Genomic DNA, 15,625 nt, shown 5'->3' with positions numbered 1-15,625 from the left:
ATGCATGGGCTGATGGCAAGATGGGACTATTATTAATGTAATTCATAAGCCTCTTGGACTTCTGGCAGAAATCTGACAGAAAGGTGGTAAAATCTTGAACACACTATCCACAGATATACACTTTTATAGGTTATTTAATTTGACCTCCTTAGCACAAAAAGCCATTTCCAAGCACATAAATTTTTACTGAGCATATCTTTAGAAAGACATCCATTGTCTTGCAACAAGCCAGCAGCATAAGTGCCCCAAACTTAATTTCCATTTGGAAGAGCAGGAAGTCCATCGAATCCTTACACTGATAACTTAGGCAATGTCTGCTTTATCAGACTTTTCATGAAGACTAGACATTGTTCCAAAACTTTTTCTTTGGTTTTTATAGAGATTTGTATTAATTTGTGCAAGCAAGACTGAGAGACAGCAGCATTCAGACACACATCAATGTGATCACTTGAATTTTGTTTGTGAGCCCCAGCTACAACCCTTAGTTTCTCCACTGGCATGCAAAATAAAGCATTTTTGATTATGCAAATAGTCCTCTGTTTTGTGAATAGGGCCTCAAGTGATTCAAATGCTAATTCTGTTAGAAACCTTGATGCAAAGCCAGTATTTCAACCATGTCAGCTTTATAACCAAGACTTTCTGAGAAACACGTAATTGCAAATTGAAAACTATCTTTTAGAACCAGAAATACATAAAGTAACCTGGAGAACTGGGAAAGTTTTTACAGCTTTCTGTCAATGACCCTGCAACCTGCTGGGTTTAGCTTTGAATTAGATGCCCCTTCAGGAACTGGCAGTTTCCTAGCAGAGGCAATATGGGCACTGCTGCACTAAGAAAATCAGAAATGAAACACCAAAAGCAAATTTTTATCTTGTCCAGAGAGTAATGTGCTATATAGTTTGTCTTTTTGTTTTCTTAATAAAACCTTCACACTATCCAGTGAATGCCTGCATGAAAATGTACTTGCCATTATTAAGCACATTTTTTGAGCCTCAGAGCACAAAAAAGAGCAAGCATGCATCCTCGATTTCAGAGAAATAGGGGGAAAGGGAAGTGAGTGAGAACATGTACGTGAAATGTGTAAAAAGCTTTTCTTTTTAGTTTGCAAGCAGTTTTGATTTACTTTTTTTCCCCTGACTAGTTGCATTTAACCTCTTACAGTACATTGTCCTCTCAAGTTCTAGGAGATCTGAGGGAAGGGAGAATGTTTTCAGATGGAAACCAGCCACACTGGCACTGCCATCAGCCTGTGCGCAAAGCTACCTTGACGGTACATTTCTACCACGCTCTTGACTTCCTCCATTGCTCTGCTCATGAAAACCAGCTGATGAAGAAGGCTAAGTAAAACCTGTGGATCTAATTATCTGTACATTAAGGTAATTACCTGTACAACTGAGGCCTTAGCTGTACACCTAAGACAGGCTTCAAAGAACTAACCTGCAGTTTAAGTTGCCTATAGAAAAAAAAAAAAAAAAAAAAAAAAAAAAAAAAAAAAAAGGGGTGTTAAGAAACTTCCACATGAGGTCCAAGGCAAAAAGTTAAATAACATAAACTACTTGTCATTGATGGTGGCAGTTTTGAGAATCTTCTCAAGGCAAAACCCAGAGGACAGAATCCTGATTTACATTAAGCCCCTCAAGTCAAAGAAAACTGGTCTATATCAATTCAACAATGATTAAGGCAACTCTGAAACACGCACCACAAAACACACACAACAAACAAGCTATATCAGATCAGACCCAATACAAATCACTGGCTTTAGCACACCTAAAATATCCTTATTTACAATAAGGATATTTTCCTTCACTTTGTTTTAAGTTCATTTTTCAGTTGGCTCCAACTAAATCTGCTTCCAGCTGAGAAGCTGTGGAAGTTTGTTACAAGTGGCTCAGACCTCAAAAATTCAGAAATACACAGTTGCAGATTCTACAGCTGAATGTCTCATAGTGATGACTTTTAGACTCCACTGTCATGGCTAATATTTTAGTAAATGGGTCAGAGGTGGCAGGCCACACATCCCATTACCAGTCTCTGAACCATCCAGTTCCCCTTCATCTCAGCAGAAAAATGCAACACATTATCGGCTTCTTTTTTGATATTGCTTACTCGGGGGGAACATTCTGAAGTCAAATAATGTGGATATTCATTTTCATTGCTTTGAAGAAGACAGTAAAGGTCAAGTTCTAATATTGAAATGCTGCTCTCTTCATATTGATTATAAAGCCTGAAAGCAGTAACTCCACCCATGCTGGAAGAAGAGACCCCATTATGAAGCCTGTATTGCAATTCTGTGTAATTTCTGAAAGATAATCTCACACTTCTCCAAGCAAAACTGAAAAACTGAACTGAAATGTTTGCAGCACAATCTTCAGGCTATGGTAAAATACAAAAGAGAAAAAAGAGCAATGCTGTCTCCCGAAGGAATGGTCTCACCCAGACAACTGTGCCTACAGCATCTGACAGCTGGTAGACCAAAGGAAAAAAGGAGTCTGTGAAGAAACAGAAAAAGAAGGAATATTTTTCTCTCACATACATAACTTTAAAATAAGATGTATGTATTTGCTACCACTTTTTTCACTGTTTTGATTATAACTGACCTTTTCCTTCCTATGAGAAAGGTATTAGTGCTTCTTAATGACTACAGCGGTTGCTGCCATATTTTATACCAGTACAAAAATGTAAGCTGCTGAAAATATTTTTCACCTTTTTCAGTTTAGAAATTTTGTGAATTTCTAACACAGAAAGTTCATTAATGAATTATCCTATCCAATTCATGCTTAAAATTTTCAGCAAATTACTATGAACTATACATAGCATTTTACCATACTGGGATTTTTTACTTCCCTGTACACACAACATATTTAAGAAAGAATTGAATCATTACCATAAAAGATGGGAATATAAAGCAGCAAAACAAAATGCTGCAGTAATCTCATCCTCTCAGGCTGCCTATCTTCTCAACTAGCAAGTCTCTACTTATGCCATGGCCCCGTCATTTGAAAATAAGTGTCATTTTCCCTTTGATAAAGGAGTGATCTGTTAGATATTAAAACAAAATAGTGTCTTGTATCTGTAGAAACTAAAGGTGCTTAATTTTATAAATAAGTTAAAAATTAAAAAATAAAAATTTTATAAATAAGTTAAAAATTTGAAATATACTAGTGGATTTTTCTCAAAGGAAGTAAAAGTACTTATTGTGCTGTGGACAAAAGCATTGAAAACAAAGACATTGTTGTGGATCCAGCAGAAGCACATGCACATCTTTATTGCTACGTTCGTGTCTGAAGAACCAAGACAAATTTTTAAATTATTTATACACATCAAGAGAATTAGGATAATTCATTCATGAACTTTCTGTGTTAGAAAGTCACAAAACTGTTCTGATGATGTTTATAAATGATGACTGAATTCAGTAGCAAGAAGATGGTGACATGTCTCAGACATGACTTTTGAAGAAGATGGATAACTTTCACAGGAAGCATTTTTACTTTATCCAGACCTGGGTACATGACCAACTCACATTAAACATTCTCTGGGTTGATCAAAGGCAGTATGTGACCCTTCACAGAGGTTTTGCTCTTTGGGGGACAGGATTAATTTTTTTTCTAAGTCTTAAAAACATACAGGAGACACATGAACGCACAACACACATACACTTCTTTCCATACATGTAGTGGTGTATCTCCTTCAATGGGGAGAGCTGTAACACAAAGAAAACAGACAACTTTCTAAAGTTTTTATTTTGGACTTTACCCAAAGTTGAAACCAATTCTGCTGAGATACCACAGTCATCTACTAGTTTTACACGTAAAAAAGACCATGGATAAAACTGAAGCTGATCGAACTGGTTCAAACACAGAATTGCCACCTTGCTTTGGTATTTTTGAAATCCAGGACACAGCAATGGAAAACCACACACAGAGATCTTGACAAAGACAAATGTCTTTGTGCAGATTTGAAGTCGCAACTTTCATCATAAGGCATTTCAACATTATATTGTTGTCTAGATTATCCCTTCTGCAAAAGGGAGATATGGCAATGAAAAAACAATTAGAACTAGCCAGGTTCAGGAGACGTTTCTTTGCCTCAACATCAGAGATATCAAATTTTAATTTCACCAGGTGGCCATGGAAGATACTGGCGCTTGGGTGGGTACCTGAGGGTCCCCAAGCAGTTTCACTTGAAACATGACATCACTTGCTAGCACCTCCACTCATATTAAGAAGCTGGTTTCTGTACTACCAATTCAATCTGCTCCATCTGGGATATGGTCACAAGGTAAAAACTAATGCTACTTGGAGAATTTTAATTTAGCTCTACTTTTTTTTGGTGGCAGAATGTGCTGGAAGAGGACATTAAATTTACATACAGCAGACAGACTCTCAACAACTTCCACTCAAACAAGAAAGCCATGAGGGCTGTATAAGGGCTCTGTATGACTTATAGATGCATATTACCATTATATACGAAGAAAGAATTGCCAGCCTTCTTCTATTCTCCAAATTCTGTGATTGGCATGTGTTTTCTACCCTTCTTGTCATACTACCAGGGACAACGAGAGCAGCAGACCAGAATCTATAAGGCAACAGTTCCAACTTCTGCATTAAATAGGGAAGAGAAGAAACAGTTTTTGAGCAGAAGAAATCTGCTCTATCCAGAAAGCCCCAGGGGCAAAAAGCCAAGTCAGAGAGCCCTGAAACTTAGGGCAAAGGAAACTGTAAGCAAAAGCCATACTAAGAAGGGTTCAGTAGCACTTGTGAACTAATGGATTTGCAACAGTCCAGCTCTGGAACTGGCACAAGATCCCTTTTCCAACACTCTCCACATGAGCAATGAGGATGCACGGACAACTTCTTCAGTAGAAGTAGGGCAGAACCTGAAAGGTCTGCCATTAAGCTAACATGACAAGGATGAAGAAAGAATTCTTGACAGCAAAATGACCATATTAAAAATAAATAATCTTTAAAGTGTCACCCCATTTTCTTGCTAGAACTGTGCTCAAGAACAAAAGTCAGAAGAAGGTCACAGCCTGAACATCAAAAGTACTGAATAAAGATTCAATTGATACAGTCGTGTTCCACCTCAGCAGGCCACAGATAAAATGTTGGAGGGGGAATGGGAGGAGGACAGAGGGGATGGAATATTCTGTGAAACAAATCTAGTTCTATGAAACTGGATAATATGGAATTTGCATTTGTACTTCTCAGAAAAGCACGACACTTTTCCTAGATGATAGCAGTTCATTATAGATTTTAAAATTTATAACATGATTCTCAAAGGGAAACACCAAAATTTATGCTATATTTATGTAATCCCAGCTCTCCTGAAGGTTTTCTAATTGAGAAAATGGCTAATTTGTTAGATGGTTAAAAAGGGGGGAAAAGGAAATACTATGTTCAGTCTGTGAATAGTCAAGTACAAAGAAACAAACAGGACAGACTTTTTCAATCTACCATTTCTGACCACCCTATGTGTCCCACCAAAAAGAAGTAAGTAGCACAGTGTAATTTGGACACACTAAAAAGCAGGATAAAATAACACCATAACTTGCACTGTATATGAGACTAGAAAACTATCAGATCTCCCACGTTCACCTTAGATGACAAGGAATTCAGTTCACCTGCTTCAGCCAGCCAGTCCAACTGCTTTCAGAGAAAAGCAAATGAGTACTCTCAGTAAAAAAACAATTAGCAGCCAGGGTTGGAGAGAACAGCAGGAGGGAAAAAAGAGTAAAGATGAAACTCCTGTTGCTTCCAAGCTCCACATCACATTGCCAAAGATCTAACACACTTCTTGTAGACATACACAACTGCACATGCAGGAGAAAGCATAAATTAAACATAGCTGAAAATCTGAGCAATAAAAAAAAGCATTCAGGAAAAAACCTCCAGAATTTAAAAGCAATTTTTCTATTATTAATGTTCAAGAAGAAATAGTATACACTTCTCTGAAATATGAAATGCTATTTAATAAGTAACTTCCAAAAGTCTTGGATTTTAAAAGTTGACTTAATTTAATGAGAAAGGTCCCAGGAACATCCTTTTCCAAATGTACTGTAGTTTTTGAAGTCCAGTCTGTCTTAATTTGAAAACTCTTTTAACTCAAGGAAACCAACAGTTTGGGTAAGGCTGCAGGGTGACCATAAGAGAAAAGGACCAGACAGAGAAATAAAAATTGCTGGAGTTTCTTTAGTTTTGAATATTCTTGACCTTAAATATACAATGACACAGTGTCCTAGAGGTCCTTGGCTTGCATGTTTTATTTTTAACAACACTGAAAAACAAAGCTGTTATGACTCCAAGCCCAACTGGCTTTGCAGGGACTTTACAGCTAATTGAGCCGTTGCTATTTAGCCTGTAGAAGCACCAGCTCTGCCAACTCTGTAGGCCATGAAAAAGCTCCCCAAGCTACAGCCAAGCTACTGTCCTTTTCTTTTTTAACTTAACTCTTCCAAAGCAATGTGGCTTTTGGGGAGAGTGAGCTCATCCTCAGGCTCTAAACCCTAGACACAAACCCCCTATAGTAATTCTTGTGACACACACGCTCAGAATAGCTACATCTCCATAATCTTAAATATAATCTCTTGAAGTTCCCTGAGGCTTGTTGAGCCAGATATATATGAAGCTGTTAAGCATTTCAATTATGGAAATTCAAATTTCTTGACTGGGCTTTGTAAAGGAAATCTGAAAGTCCTCCAAACTCTTATCACTAAAAAGAAAGCAGTTGTCAAGCTTCCTTATTAGGAAAAAAAGAACCCACAACAAAAAAACACCCAAACCAACCCTAAATAAAATTAATAGATTTACTTTCTGTAAGTGGATGATTTAACTTCCAATTTTAAAAAAAAAATCTTTACTGGAAGATGAAGACAGGATTTTCACTGCAATTTTCATGTTTACCTTCTACCAGTATATCAACCAATGACTCTTCAAAAAATATAGACAGATATTGTTTCACTGTGACCTTGACTCATGCCATACAATCTTCCAGACCTACTCTAATACAACAAATAGGAGGCTTATGACCGTGAGTCATCCCACCAGTGCCATGAGGTCATTTGTTGACTTCAGTGTTGAAAAGACCATTAGGCTATATATCACTGAGCTAGGGAGTGCCTGCAATAACTCAGGTCATAATTCAGGATGAGGTCACAAGAATTATACCTACTGAGTCAAAATACAATTTTCTGGAGCTCTCCCTTAGATGTTACAGGTATAGACTCTGCTATTTCTCCAGGATAATATAAAAGCTCAGCTACTTTACATCACTTGCAGCATTGTTAACACCAATCACTGTTTTCCACTGTGCAGCAGTTAGGAACACCAGGCAATAAATTACACATTCACTCAGGTAAGAGCTTTCTCTTGGCAAACTCCTGATCTTCCCTGTATTCTTTTCTTAGCAGTTATTCACCTTGATTTTCTACAGATAAAAGTTTTGTAAAGATTTATCACTTACAGCCTGACAATTTCAGAAAGGGAAGCCTCAAGAAACCTCCCATCTTAGAGGAGGCTGTCTGGTATAAATATATATCCTGAGGATAATCTATTATAAATTATAAAATAGAAAATATATTATAATATATAACATACATATATAATATAAAATATATAAATCCTGGGGAATAAATGTGAATTCTCATTTCTTTCTTAGAAACTGTTTCAGGTTTTATTTTTTGTTTCTGTAACAATCATAGAATGGTCTTAGTCAGAAGAGACTTTAAAGATCAAGTTCCAACCCCCTGGCATAGGCAGGGACACCTTTCACTAGACCAGGTTGCTCAGAGCCTCATTCAAACTGGCCTTGAACATTTCCAGGGATGGGACAGCCATAATTTTGCTGGGCAACCCGTTCTAATACCTCACAACCCTCACAGTAAAGAAATTCTTCCTAATATCTACTCTTTGTCAGTTTAAAGCCATTTCCCTGTGTCCTGTCACCACATGCTCTTGTTAAAAGTCCCTCTCTGTCTTTCTTGTAGGCATCTTCAGGTACTAGAAGGCTGCAAATAGGTAACTCCTAAGCCTTCCCTTTTCCAGACTGAATAAATTGAATTCTCTCAGCCTTTCCTCATAGGAAAGCTATCCCCTTTATCCCTCTAATCATCTTGCCAGCCTCCTCTTGAATCACTCCTGCTACACACCATGACAGAAGGACGCAAAGGCTCAAAACTTTGAAGACTTACAAAGATGTTCTGTGGTCCATAGTTAAGCATCTCTTAATATCTCTTTATATTGGCACACAGATGCACTGTGTTCTCCCCCAGCTCACAAAAAAAAAAAAACTTACTCAATATGTATGCCAAACTGCTCTTTAAAAATTAAAAAATAATCATTAAGCAATTCCTGTATTCTTTGTAGTTTTATAATGCAAAACAGCAGATGCTTCCAGAGCATTTGTCTGTATTTCTGCATGCTGCTATCCATATGTGGCATTAAGCCCACAGCCTTTGACATTGAAGTAGACGGAAAAGCAGTATCAGAGAAACTGTCAAATCAAAGACGTAAACCCTGTCACATGAGCACCTTTAAATGTGACACACAAATTGGTACAAATACATATAAATTACAACATACAAATACAGTAATTAATAAAAAGAAAACCAAACTGAAAGTTGCCCAATCATGGCATTTAAATGACAAAGTACAAAAACAGCTACAAAACTGGATGATGCTTTGAAACACATCTAGACCTATGAGAAATGAAACATTTCAATATACTAAAACCCTGGACTAGAGTTTTATTGCTGTAGTAAATGGCAATATTTTCAAGGGTGGAAAAATAGAAACAATTGCAAAAAAGTTTTCATGCTTGGGATGGGGAAGAAAGAATTTTGTTACCCAAGAAAAGAACACAGTAAGCAAGTTAACCTCAGAAGCAAGGTGCTGATAAAGCCAAGAGATGTTTGTCTATATATGTATCCAAAAAGCAAAATATTTGTCATGCTGGATATAAGCCATATTATTATCCAGAATGAAAAAAAGATAACTACAGAACAGTAAATCAATCTGCTTCCAGAATTAGAATTTACCACACAGTTCAGTATTCAGCCTAGGTGAACATATGATTCTAAAGGAAATTAAGAGAATGAAATATCTGAGATAAAAGTTAAGGCCAGTGAAACTTTCTCCTGGCTGCCATGGGTTTAATAATACTTCAAGTCTGATCCTGAACAGTTGATAATGAACATTACAGTAGAAGTATAAACCACAACTGCACTAACACAGAAAACAAATAATTTGCTAATCTGTTACTACCAAGTTTATTTTAAATGAGAAAATAGATTGTAAATGACTATCAGACTCCACAGTATCTCAGATATCACTGTTGGAGGCAAACTTAGCCCACAACAGTAATATGGTGGCCTGAATCACTCACATAAATGTTATCAGAAAATCTCACAGATTTATCCCACTCAAGTATATACACCAAATCCATTATGCTTTTTTCTTGTTTTTTCCTTTTTTTTTTACCTTGGACTCTTCAAAAGTAAATTAGATTACCTCAGACTAAGTGAATTATATTCAGAGAGGAACATCCTATAAACTGCATACAGTAAGTTGGCACATCTAACTCAGGCCAAGTTGAAAGAACATTTAGCACAGGCTACTTCTAAATTTTGTTCTAGAAATTCAATAGTGAGCTGAACTGCACCAATAAATATGCCACATTCACCTATTTTCATTTAAACCTATGTAACTTTGATGGTAGAAGACACAAACCCCTATCTGCTGTAAAAGCAGACTTACTTTATAAGTTTTAATGGAAGCTTCAGCTAAAGCTCTCCTAGGCCTTAAAATTAACTATGATTTTCCTTACACAGTTTTACTGGCTTTTTTGTTCAGTTGGAGATTTTTTTTCACTTTTCCTTCCACTTACTGTTTCAACCAACTTAGTGCTTGTCTCTACAGTCATACATTCTATATTTGTCTCCTTCATTTTCCCACTTCTTTTAGTCTTTTTCCTTTGTAGCTTTGTATTACTTTGAACTTCATTCTGCTGCTGTCACAACAGTAACAATATGCTTCCCTGTTCATAGGCAGCTATAACATTCCCTCAGCATGACCACTGCTTAGGATTTCAGCCTGTAACTTCCCCCAAATTAACATCACACAGCATCCCCCTCAGAAGCACCGAGTAGAAATGCTGTTTTTTCTCACTGCTTTACTCAAAGAGCCATTAGAAATGGTAAACAATACCATTCTAACAGTACCATTTTCTAACAGTAGTTTTAATTTGCAACTAACTAGACTTCTGTTTGACTTTGCCTTGCATTGTTGGAAAATTAGAAAATAAGGAGCAAGCCAAGATGACATTTGCCTGGTTTCTCCATTATTAAAGAGTTTGGAAAGAAATGCCCTCCAACAGACCTTTTGCTCATATCATCATATATTCATTTTTCCATTAGGGGAACACTATTCCTCAGATAACTGAAATTAGAAGTTGATCTCATCTTCGGTGGTATTTGTCCTTGTTTTAGTTGTCCCAGCCTAAATTATGGCACTGGAGCCCTCAATTAGTCATCAAAGATCAAGAGAAAACTGCTTACCACAGTGTCCCATTCTTACTGCTTTTCCATATCAAACTTATCAGATAATCTCAAGAGCTCAGAGAAGCGTTTATTTTTTCCTTTTTTTTCTCCCCACCCTTGTAGCTGACAGCAGCCATGGAACCATTACAGAATTCAACACGTCCAAGATGGATTATATGCTACCAAGAGGAAAGGAACAGCTTCCTAAGCTCCTGCTAGTGAAGCCCATGGCTGTAGTGGCCGTAGCGTTCCTATCAAATTCTACAGGCCTGCACAACATCACTGAGGTCACCTTCTGAACATTACATTTGTAATGTTACTTTTCTGGTCCTAATATTTGTTTCTGACAAAATCAAAACCAACAACAGAAAAGTCAAAGCCTAAATAAATAGAGAGTTTTCCCCTTCCCATCTTACTTATGAGGTATGTGTGATGTCTACATGACATAAAACATACAACATTGTAATTAACCAGAAAAATGTTTCACAAACAACCTACAAACCAAACGTGAACCCACCTAACCAAGAGTCTACAAGAGTGGAGAAAAAGCTTTTTTATTATCCTTATACTCTTTGGATCTAGTCTCAGCTTAGATGAAGACTTAAAAATATAATGGATGCACACAGTCCTGTCATAATCAATGAGACACCACACAGTTAAATTGGTATTAATTATAAACTTCAAAAGCTTTTGTAGACAAGACCTTTATTCTACTAATATTATAGCACCACGGTTTTAACTGGCTTCAACCACAGTATTGGTTGAAGTATTGTAGCACAGCTAAAAAGAAAATGTTCCAATGACAGTGTGAGAAGTATTTTCATGCAAGTGTGCCTTAATAATTTTTTTAATATATCAAGTGGGGAAAAACCTCTGTCCCTAAGGAATACTTCTGTATACTGAGCTCAAACAACACACTATTTATGAAGAAAAATGGGCTATACTGCATTTGACAGCTACTGTGCCATAAACTTTCATCTAGACCAAGCTCACATTAAAAAACCTTTTAAGTGTCACTAAAAAGGCACAAGAAAGCCATATTTACTATTCTCTCATTAAGTCAGTACCATACCAACTATAAACCTGAAGAACAATAAACATATTTGAAACTGTTATAACAGATTGTTATAACTTTAACTCAGCATCACAGTTATTGAAAGCTGCACCCGTAACCCTCTGCACACCTTGTTATCACAGCACAGCTGCAGGGACAGACAGCTCACACATAAAATAGATATTGTTATGAATAAATGTGTCAGATCATTCAATCAGTAGAGAAGAACTGTGGAAATTCCTTCATAAATTGGCCACCCACAGTTTCCCTCCTTTGTGAAAGAGCCACCTTTAAAATGCACAGTCCTGGGATGGAAATCCACAGTAGTTTAGCGACTTCTAACTTCAGGGTGTCAATCACATGAAACATGGGGGTTGATTCCCCAGCCCACTCCAGAATGGGCTCATTGTACGGACAGACATACAGCAGACAGATGGCTGCAAGAGCAAGGCACAGGGGAGCTACAGCTGCTGTGCCTGGGCTCTCATGATCATGAAGTCCTCCAACTGTGGACCCTGTGAGGGCTGATGTTCTAGTACCTCCCTGGCTCATCTCACCCTGGGAATTAGGTTGATAGCATAATTTTAAGAGCTCCCTAAAAGATGTAAGAGCTTCATCTCTTTAGTTCATTACCAATTTCAGCTGAGTCTGAATCAGTGCTGTGATGGTAAATTGTTTATTATTTCTCTACCAAGGCTCATTTGTAGCACCTTCTAAGAGAGAAGGACCACACAAAGAAGGCATATCCAGCAATTTCTGTACAGGAGCTCAGTACAGACAGACTCAGATAAAGCAGCCGTCACCAGGGACCAGGAGAGGCTGACAAGGAAGGATAAAGGAGTGGAGCAGAAAGTTTAACATGCATCTTCAAGCACAATAGATAAGAATCATTCCCAGGCCATACAACTTAGAGTCCATGGGGTAGGAAAAACAAACACAAGCTAGTTGCAAACTACACACAGCTTCAAAAGTGCCTGCAGTTTTGCTCCATGATCTTTTGATTGCCTTTATCAAGAAATGCTTGTCATTGCTTCATGCTGCATATATATCTGAAAAAACACATCTCCCTTCATCCTAGGTGCTGCCTGCGGGCGAGGAGCGCATCTTACACAGCTCCCTCATCTTCCTGAGTGGCTTCTCACACCCACCTTAAACATGCTCTCCAGTACTCGGGGTATAGTAAATCTAACAGGAGCCAAAGCACAGGCGGAGCTGCATTCTTTAACAAGAACTCCCACACCAGAGGCTTTGTTTTTGAAGCACCAAAGTTTCTTCCTACTGAGAACGTAACCATGTAATTTGAATTCTCAAGCTATTCACTACAGCATGGCACAGAAATAAGAAGCACAATGCAATTACAAAAAAAAAAAAAAAAAAAAAGCCACCACATATATAATCACTAAATGTGAGTGCATACCTTCCCTGATAGCAGTAAATGGGGTTCCTTCCTCTTCTTGTAATCTAATCACCTTCAATGCCACCAGCTTCCCATTTACCCTGAAAGAGAAAGAGGGGAGAGGAAGGAGAAATTTTGAAAAACTAAAATTATAGTAGACACAGTATTTCTTATAATAGAACTTATTTCCTATCATAGCAGGATAGTACTTATTCAACTTCTTCCTGTCAATGCCAGTGATTCATCTACAGCACTGTAAGAAGCACTTCATAGCTTCCATAATGTCAACTTTATATTTGCACACTCAGATGTAATCCAAGAAATTATCTCAGTTTTCTGTGAGTCAGTCTGTTTCCTTTCTACTACAGCTTTGTTACTGAAGCTTCGTTAAGAAGTAACATATTTTAAAATTTCATTATAAAATATCTGTTCATTATTTGATCAAACTGTTCAAAGAAAAAGGCATATGGTTTTTATCAATCACTTCACGTGCAGTATATCCAGATTTACACTGATTACCTCCTTCCACTGCATTATACACATTATTATAGCCTTCAAAAAGCTACGAAGTTTGTGTAATGAAATAATTTTTAGGTAATTCTGGCCATTTCCCACTAGGGCAGGATTGCCCTTGCGGCATATTCTTGACTACATGGCCCAGGCTACTTTTAGGTTATAATAACTCTCATTTGTTCTAGAGACAAAAGTTCTTAACAGGTCATTTTAGTGTAAAATCTATTTGTCTTGTTTCATTTTTAGCATTCAAAATTTCACCACACATGCGTTACATTCCAGGTCTTGTAAAGAAATCCAGTTGGTTCAGTTTAACCAAATAAAATCTCACAAAAATGGAACAAAGCTGATATCCATTACCCTCTTCAAGAACAAACTCATACCATGAGACTTTTGTCCCTATATACAACAAGGAATGGTGAGGATAAATTACCAAAAAGATATAATACAGTTAAAAAAAAAATATTGTTGTTATTATAATTAAGATTTATTTCTGTAAAAGCAAAATTAGCCTTTACAGCCACAAAGCTCAAGGACACATAGGAGCCTTTACACTCCTGTAGTCATGGAGGCAATTCTCTACTGTACTACAAGAGGGATGGCCCAGAAAATGTATTACATTTTCAAAGCAAGGTGATATGGAAACCACCAACTCTGAATTCATCTTCTCCCTCGGGCTTTTAATTTTTGCAGTTATGTGAGTTCAGTGATGGATGGCTACTGTCTTGTTTCTTCTATTATTCCTCTTTCATAATTACCAAAAACTCATTAGCCCTATACAGAACATTACACAATGACTCTGAGCAAGTTAAGAAACCCTGGTTATCAAAAGATGGTTTACTCATCACCTTCCAATTACTCATAATATTCAGGCTGGCACCAGTTCAAGTCTCATGCCACTAGTCACTGTTGAAAGGAAATTATCAGCTTAACTCTCCTGGATTTCTCCTTAAAATTACCTTACATATTTTTTTATTTGGATTCAAACAGGACTTAAGGCATCAGAAAAAGATAAGCCTTGCCTCAAGTAACTTCATGTGTCATGCTCAGACAGGAGAATGAACCATGTTAAAAGCAGACGGACTGATGACAGACATGCAGTTCTTAAACATATGTCATTTTCAGTTCCTCTGTCAATCCACCACCCTACCTATCATATACATATTACTTAGATATCTGAAAAAATAGAATATTTTGCAACAGATGAACTAACTGCAGGAGGAATTTAAGTAAGAAAAGTAAGATAATTTTGCAGATAAAGACCAGGACAGATGCTGTGTTCAGAGAAGGCAATGCAAAATACAATGAAAAAAACAGATCAAAGAGGCATTAAGGAAACAGGGATATGGAGTCTCTTCATAGAGAAAGACAGAAAACATGCAGCATTGTGTAGCTTATGTTCTTTTAAATCTGAAGTTCTACATTCCATTGGTTCATGAAAAGCAATATATAATACAAACGGCAATAGTATGGAACCAATTTCAAAGAATTCACAATTAAACATAGCAGCTGAGCTGTGCTTTTTCGTTATCATTGCCCCTTTGTCATTGGTACCTGTCATCATCTTGACAGACATCATGGCAACTCTTAGTACTATCAAAATAATCAAACTAATGTCAAGTACTGTTCCTCTGGGATTTTATTCTCCTCTTTAATACAATTTATCTCCAACATATAAATCTATAATTTCCATAATACAAGCCTCTTAATTCTCATTAACTACCCAGTCATTAAAATACTTTTTTTTTCATTTAATTTTCTATAAACAGGAGAATACAAAATGTGAGAGATTATGAAGTATCAATTAAAGAGACAGGGTGTTTATTCACATCCTTTAATTATCCTCCCACTGATGCAATCTCAGGATGCAGTTAGATGATGCTGAAAAGATGAGCTAAGGGCTGCCTCACAGTATAGGTTTTTCCTGCTTAATCCTTGCCACACACTCCTGACACTGCCTTGTATTTTCTGCTGGACTTTACAATGTGACTGCTTTGACAGCTTAAATAGGAGAAGCCTGGCCCTTCCAATAAGAATTATATAATATTTTTTTTTAAATTATAAAGGCATGAAAAAAAAACAAAAAAAATCCACCAACAAATACATAAGAACTGGGTCCCCCTTCTGATAA

At 37.0% G+C, this 15,625-nt stretch overlaps 1 protein-coding gene across 8 annotated transcripts in view; it reads right to left on the bottom strand.

Annotated features, from left to right (window-relative positions):
* Positions 1-15,625, bottom strand: part of CDK14 (cyclin dependent kinase 14) — a 314,718-nt gene that overhangs the window by 196,835 nt on the left and 102,258 nt on the right. For all 8 annotated transcript variants that reach the window (XM_085573088.1, XM_085573092.1, XM_085573090.1 and 5 more), the window contains one exon: positions 13,003-13,082. In XM_085573088.1, coding sequence (XP_085429214.1) covers positions 13,003-13,082 — 80 coding nt within the window. The remainder of the gene's footprint in view (positions 1-13,002; positions 13,083-15,625) is intronic.

Source organism: Lonchura striata, chromosome 2 (genome assembly GCF_050655825.1).
Source record: "Lonchura striata isolate lonStrDom1 chromosome 2, ASM5065582v1, whole genome shotgun sequence".
NCBI classification, from domain to species: Eukaryota; Metazoa; Chordata; class Aves; order Passeriformes; family Estrildidae; genus Lonchura; species Lonchura striata.
The sequence above is the reverse complement of the archived record's forward strand: the minus strand, read 5'-3'. Positions and strand labels throughout refer to the sequence as shown.